The sequence below is a fragment of the Cryptomeria japonica genome, chromosome 1, assembly GCF_030272615.1.
Source record: "Cryptomeria japonica chromosome 1, Sugi_1.0, whole genome shotgun sequence".
NCBI lineage: Eukaryota > Viridiplantae > Streptophyta > Pinopsida > Cupressales > Cupressaceae > Cryptomeria > Cryptomeria japonica.
This window is the reverse complement of record NC_081405.1, coordinates 108,567,889-108,575,428: the sequence shown is the minus strand read 5'-3', so window position 1 is coordinate 108,575,428 and position 7,540 is coordinate 108,567,889. Positions and strand designations below refer to the sequence as shown.

The window sequence follows — 7,540 nt, the reverse complement described above, 5'->3', positions numbered from 1 at the left end:
AGACAAGATTGTGTCTCCTCTATTCCTACTACTATGTTGGATTCTTACTTCTTATTTTTCCCCCTTCTTCCACTGTTAGGTGGTGTCCCTGTAATGGTGAAAATATTAGGGCTTCTACCACAAGAAGGATACAAACCACTAATTTTTTCTTAGGGACACTTACATTAGGGAAAGATAGGAATTAGACAGATCTAAACCAAATAGATCAAAATTCTAATCTAATTCTAGGGATCTTGAATGTGCCTCTTCTTTCCCTTAAGATGAATTAAACTATTGAAGATGCTAAAATTAGGGTGAATGTGTAGGAATTGATGTAAAACTACATAAATAGTGAACTGAAGTCGTAGGATCGAGCCACAAACCTCGATATGAGAAATGTAACCATATTTGAATCTATTCCTAGAAGGAACTTCTAATTTTTTAAGACCTTGATGGTAGTTGCCTTGGTCCCTAGCACTTTCCGCATTCTAAGGGGATATTAATTTGTTACTATAAATGATGCCAATTCTGAATATTTTAGCTCCATACCTATTCTTGCACATAGTAGAGAAGCGAAATAGGTTGGGAATATTGGTTTCCCTTAGGCCAAACCTCGGTTTTGGAATTAACCACAAAATAGAAATAAAATCTAATAGAATTTCAGTAATCGAAATGTTCTCCTTTTGAGGGAGATGTTGAATAATGACAAACACTAATAATATAGCTTGGTATGGAGTTTTGTTTGTCTCCACATGGAATTAGAGTTTCATGAAGTCCCTATTGGGATTCAAGAACACTGAGAGGGGGGGGGTGAATTAGTGTTCTGTTGGTAAGATATGATTTTACCCTTTTATAACATACACATATAAACCGGTAAATGAAGAAACATATAACTTGAAGAAAATAAACCATTCACATAAATGAACACCATAACACACATAATTTATATGTGGAAAACCTCAAAGAGGAAAAACCATGGTGGGATTTGTGACCCACAATATCATTTCAATGGCCACATGAAAGATATTACATAAAATGGGGGCCTGCACATGCAGGAAGGCACGATACCTAGAGCACAGTGCTCATCACAAAAGAGTCCCACTGACTACAAGCTTCTGCTGAAATAAAACATTAATAATAAACTCACAAAATGCATTTGCTATGCCAAAAAGAGTTCCGGTTATAGTTCTGCTCTGTACCGGTTCATAAACCCTGAACACTTCTACCGGTATCTCCTCTCCTCCAAGAATTCTTTCCAAACTATCTACAGATCATTGCATGATATAACATTCGCATACAAATAATTTACATACATATACTTTTCATTACACAGTCTCCTATATCCTTATTACAATCTATCACGTCACCTTTTATAATGACCTTAACAAACTGACCTATATACCCTTCACAAACAATATGCCTTATGTCATCTTACAATGCATTATAAAAGATATACAATGTTGGCCTTAATAATTACAAAATGATTTTACAAATAAAAACTGATATCGGCTTCACTGAAGTGTTGGATGTCGGTGTCGGTGTAACCCTAGATACTCCAATGTTGGTGTCTGTCGGTGAATGCCTCCTAATGTCGGTGTATGTCGGTGTATGCTTCCTTATGAATCTTGTTGCCAAGTTACCATGTTACCAAGTTACCATGTTGCCATGTTCCCATGTTGCCATCAATGACAACATATGAATCCAATGAGTGTCAGTTGCCAACAATCTCCCCCTTTGGCATTGATGGCAACACTCATGCTAAAAATGGATTCCCTGTCAGTTCAACTTGAAGTATGCTCCCCTTGAGCAATACACTCCTTTATGATATCCTTCTCATATTTTTTTGTCTGATATTTTTCACATTATATACACTCCCCCTTTGGAATTAATGCCAAAGGCCAATGAAAGAATTGAAACAATTTTGTGTAGAAAAAGAATGAATAAATACAGATTACTTTACCGAAACTTGACCAATTTTAAAATTTCCAGGTAAGCCGTGTCTAGCAACTGTAAATATGTATCCCAGTCAGTTTTGAAGGTTTTGGATATGGATACAAGTCCACTTAGTAAGTGTGCAAGTGTTTCCTTCTCTTTGAATTCTGTTGGTGTGGACTTAGGAATCATATCCATACATTCCCTCTTATGTACACCGAGTGAATTCAATCTTGGACTCACCAATCCTCTAAGACTCCTTGCTCTCCAAATGATCTTGTCTCTTTCCTTTTCAAAAGAAAAAATGTGGTTCTCCAAAGACAAAATTTGTCCATCAACAGATGTTGTTAGTGAGGTTAATCCATCAAAAGAGTTTGCAATGTTAGCAACCTTATCATATAACTCCTTTAATCTGCTATCTACATTTGCTGTAAGAATTTCTATGTTACAACAGACCCTGTAGATATTTGTACACTGTTTCAAACAATTCTCAATAAGAATCAATTTTCCTTCAATTTTATTCTTCTCTATTTCAATAATCTAATCAAAAGTGGCTCTCTTAGTCATAGTAAATCTCTCAAGTGCCTTCGGGTCTGAAATTTGTTGCAAGGATTGAAAGTTGTTAGATATATGCTTAGTTAATGCCTTAAGCTTGCCGGAAGGGCTTGCTTCATTTTCAATCATACAATTAGCAATCAGTCTGTGCAAAACTGTGATTGAGTGATCTATTATTCCTTTATCTGTTGATCCCTCCTTTATTAGTTTCTGAGGATCCATCATCATTAACTCAGTGGAACTCATCTCAATGATTGATTTCTTCTCAACTTGAGAAGTGTCAATTGCCAAAACCTTTGTCGGGGAATCAATATTAACTATTGGTATAGTCTCAGTTCCCTTTGCCTTATCCTCCTTAGCATCGGTGGCTTTGCCACTTGGTGCAGTATCAATTACTGCCAGTGGAGTATTATCCACAATATTACCATTACCCTATACATTGCCTTGTTCAAAAGTTGTCTCTGCCAGTATTGACTGTACACTCTCCTTTACTGCTGGTGGTGTCTGTATACTTATAGTTACTAGCGGTTTATTCAAAATTGGAGCTGAACTACTCAAAATACCTTTCCCTTTAGAACTGGCCGAGATCGTGGAAGTTGTTGTTTTACAAATTCTTCTTGGGAGGTGAGAAAATCAGCATTCTTTTGGAAGAATTTGGTCCAACCATCTCTGGTCTCATTTACTACCTCATTTACCCTACCCATCATTAGGCTTATCTGTCGGGGTTTGCTACTAAAAAATGTTATGTTTGCAACATCAATGCATCATTTCATTTCCTCATTGTTTATTGAACCACACATACTCAAAAGTTCTACTTCCTTAATTTCTCTATCCCTCTTGACTGCATCAAGTATTCTAGCATCTAATTTATTGTACAGTGATAGAGGAATTTCCTTCAAAATTTTATACTAAGGATTTCTTATATATATCTATGTGTATCAAAATTGCCTCTTCAATCTCATTCTGCTCATTATCCTCTAAATATTCATAATAAATGGATACATTCTTCAAAATTCCATCCTTGGTTATTTCATCAATCAATTCAACATAGGTCATTGTAGCCTTACCAGATTCAGTAGCATCATCACTCTTCTTCTTCTTGTTGTGGGTTTCCGGAGTGGATGTGACTAGTTTCCTCTTCTGAATAGGTTTCCTTGCTGAAGGTGGGGGTGCAGTAGGTTTTGTTACTTTTCTCACAAGCTTCCTCCTTGGCTCCACCTTTTTCTCCTCTACCAGAGGCTAGTCAGCTTTATTTCTTTGTACCATTCTGAATGCTAGAGGATCATTATCCTCTAGATTAGAGTCAGAAGTGACAAAAGAATTGAAAGTAGATTCGCCAACCTCTCAAAAGCGGCCTCTTTCCCCTACTTTTTTTTCAACATTTTTAGGGGGCCTCTTTCCCCTACTATCTGAAGGATTTTGTTTTGGATGTTGGCTCTTCTTGGATAGTTGTGCAACAGAGGAAGAAATGCCTTCTTAAAATTCAATTGAGATCAAGATCTAGTTTGACTCGAGTTCTTTCCCAACCGTTTTGTTGCTTTTCTATTGTTTCTACTTTATTTATTTTTTATGCTCTTTGTACAAGGTTGCGGACCCTTTCAAAAACATACTTAAATTGAAAAAAACAATTTCTAGAAGATAGATTAACTAAATTATAAGTATTTAAGGAATTCGGTGTTTTATTTTATTTTATTTTATAAATCACTAGTTGTATTAATTCATTAGCATAATTTTTAAGATAGCTATATGAACAATAGCACATAGCCTTTGTAATTTTTAACATGGTCTAACATTTATTCCCTATTTTCTTTTTTTTTCTTTTTTCATATATTGAAATTTATGAATGAAGTTAGTACAGTGAATAGGTTTTCTAGGCTTTTATCATTTCAATACAAGTACTCTATAATTGACTTCATCTTAATGACATGAGAAGCAACCAATAAATAGGCGAACAATATTATCATTTTTCCAATATAAATATTACAATTATTTTATGATTTATACCCTTACATACATTCCTAAAATTATATTTTTGGCAATCTTTAATAAAACTACAATTACAACACAATAACTATTATTTCGTAGTGTTTTATTTTTTCTTTAAACATCCAATACAACATATGGTTGCAATAAAAAATAATTAAATAAATAAATTTGTCTCAAACAATTGAATTGACAAAATATACTCAAATTTAGATGGTTCGATGATATATAGAAATATGGAGAAGCCAATTATTTCATGCCAAAAGGTTGATAACAAGAATGCACAACGGCGAGTGCACATGACAAGTCAAGAAGTTGGTGGATTGATACAATTGGCTTCCTGCTTGAATTTGTAGATTAATACAATTTTACTTCTTGTTCCAACTCAATCTAATAAATTAAACAAAAGTAATGCACACATAAAACAGATGATTGACAGATTAAAACATATTGACTCAGCTACCACCAAGGTTCTTTCTGATTGTCTGCACCTCCAAATCATTAATCTGGAATGACTTGGCCAAAACATTGCTGGGAATTGCCGGATTGGAAGCAAAAGTGGCCAAGGGAATGACAGAGTTACCAGGAGCTTGACTGTTAAGAGCCGCTATGACAGAGGCAGGGCTGTTTCCCATGTTTTCAACAAAGTGTATGAGGGCCTTGGGAAACACAAAAACATCTCCGGTTTTGATATCTGCAGAGAAAAGCTTGTTGGTGGTGTCCACAAACCCAACTCTGAGTTTCCCTTCCAAAACGAAGATTATTTCAGAGGCTCGTGGGTGTGTGTGAGGAGGAAGCACTGCTCCCACTGCAAAATCTACACGAGCCATTATTATCCCCAGTGTGTTTATGCCAGGGAGAACTCCTGCTCTTGTAGAAGTCACACTCACACCGAATGGATTGCCTGTTGTGTTTCCTTGGGTGCTCAAAATGGATGTAGTAAAGTGCTCTACAGAAGCTTCGCTGGAGTTTATACAAGGCAGACCATTCATAAAAATTGTGGAAGAGGAAGTGTCTGCTACGCAGAAATCCTGCAATGTATCTGGATCTGCACTTATTGTGGGCACTAGTAAAACCACAAGTAGAGAAACCCAAAAGTATGCCATTGTGATTTTGAAGAAGCAGATAGTGGGTTACAACAATATTGAGGTTCTGGCCTCGTATGGTGCTATATATAGATATCCATGCAGAAGCAAATGAGGAATTTGTCAATTTAATTTTGCAATTTCGTAGTCATTTTCATCTCATTCAAAGTTGAGACTATCTGGAAATCAACGAATAGTTCTCTGTCCAATTAAAACATATGAAAATACCAGTGGTTAGCGCAGGGAACAAAATTATCTATAGAAGCATTCTAGAATAAATTTTAGGTCAAGAAATTTTAAGAGACGGTGCACATGCACTCCAAGCTTTATGGTATACATGTTTCGAAATTGAAGCCTTTTCTTGGGCAATTCTTTAGATAACAAGTGTTAAACTTGTTTGAATCTGTGCAGGCTGCATTTGATGTTGACAAAGTCATTTGGTTGACAACAAAAAATGGTTTCAAATTGAACACGCTATTCCAGTCGTCTATTTATTATCACCCTGAAATGAAATTCAACACGCTGACGGCGTCTATAATGACTTTTTTAAAAAGAAAATAAAAAATTAAATTTAATTGATATTTAGGTATGGAAATTAAATATTTTAAACATTATTATTCAGAGATTGCTTGCACCTTCGTTCTTTTAATTAGAGTCAAATGTTCTTTTGTTTTATTTTATTTAAATCACTCGTTGCAATATAATAATTTTCTCCATATCAATTATATGATTTATTTTGAAAAGTTTATAACAGGTGCAAGTATAGCCTCATCTTTTCCACCTTTAGTTACTGTTTTTTATTAAGTGGGTTTTTGACAAGGCCCACACCTTGTTACAAGGCAAGATGATTACCAAAGGGATAACCAACAAAATTAAAGACTAAACAATAAAAAATCAAACCGAGAGGACAACAAAGTTGCAAAGAGATAAAAAACATATAGCATAATGAAAATAGTAGTGCAATCAATCACTAAACATCAACGTTGGTGCCCAACATTGGCCCTAAGAAAATAGTGTGTGTCCCAACTGGTGCTGAGAGGGGAGGGGTGAATCAGCACTTAATCAAATTCTCACAATTTAACTTTTATCTTAAATCTTCATTCATCTAAAATCCAACAATATACTTAAATACTGAAGTAAAATATACAAGCATGAAAAGTTGACAGTGACACTAAGGAGTTATCTCATGGAAACCCAATAGGGAGAAAACCATAGTGTGAGTAGGAACTCATAAAATTTGTACTCTTCTAGAGTACGCCTGGTTAAGAGCCATCCCTGTTAGGAGATTACAACGATACTGTTAAGTGCCACCTGGTTAAGGAATTTTGATCAAGGCCAATTAGTGCCTTTACCCTGTTAAAGGTAGCCTGGTTAGAGGACTTAAAACATCAGTTAAGATGTTACCCGGTTAAGGGATTTATACAATGGGACCTGTTAAAGTCCACCCAGTTAAGAGATTTATGTTGCAGTTGTTAGAAAGCAACAGTTGGATGATCTGCTAAATTAGCTACTGATAGCTTGATCAGATCTCAATATGCATGTCACTCAATACACACCGGTTGTGACTTCTCTGCACAACACCAGTTCCTTTGGCTATTCACTTTGCTAGTCACTTGTCCCTCTGCACTGCACTCTGTCGATCTTCTGCTCTTCGGCTCTGCACTCTGCCTATTCACTATTCTTCGGTTCTGCTCTCAACCGGTTGTCTATCCTTCGGCTCTGCACTTGGCCGGTTCTCTATTAGTCGACTCTGCACTCAGCCGATCTACTTCACATACACACTCAATTGTCCTAACACCACTTAGCACTTCATCTCAATCTATTCTTCACCTTGGATCGTCTTTAGCAAGGTTTACTTGTTTCAAATTTCACGATCAAAACTTTCAGAAAGAGCTCCAGAACTCTTTATACATTTCCTGTCGATGCCTTCAGGCATATCCTCAATCAGAACAATCAAGGATTTCAGAAGATTTCAAATTCAAACTCTCCCGCTCTTTCTCTGCGCG

The 7,540-nt window shown here is 35.9% G+C and overlaps 1 protein-coding gene across 1 annotated transcript; it reads right to left on the bottom strand.

Moving 5' to 3' along the window:
- Window positions 1-4,904: 4,904 nt before the first annotated feature.
- Window positions 4,905-5,555, bottom strand: LOC131026801 (rhicadhesin receptor-like). The gene has a single exon (XM_057956779.2). It carries the CDS (start codon window positions 5,553-5,555, stop codon window positions 4,905-4,907), a length of 651 nt encoding a protein of 216 aa, XP_057812762.1.
- Window positions 5,556-7,540: the final 1,985 nt, after the last annotated feature.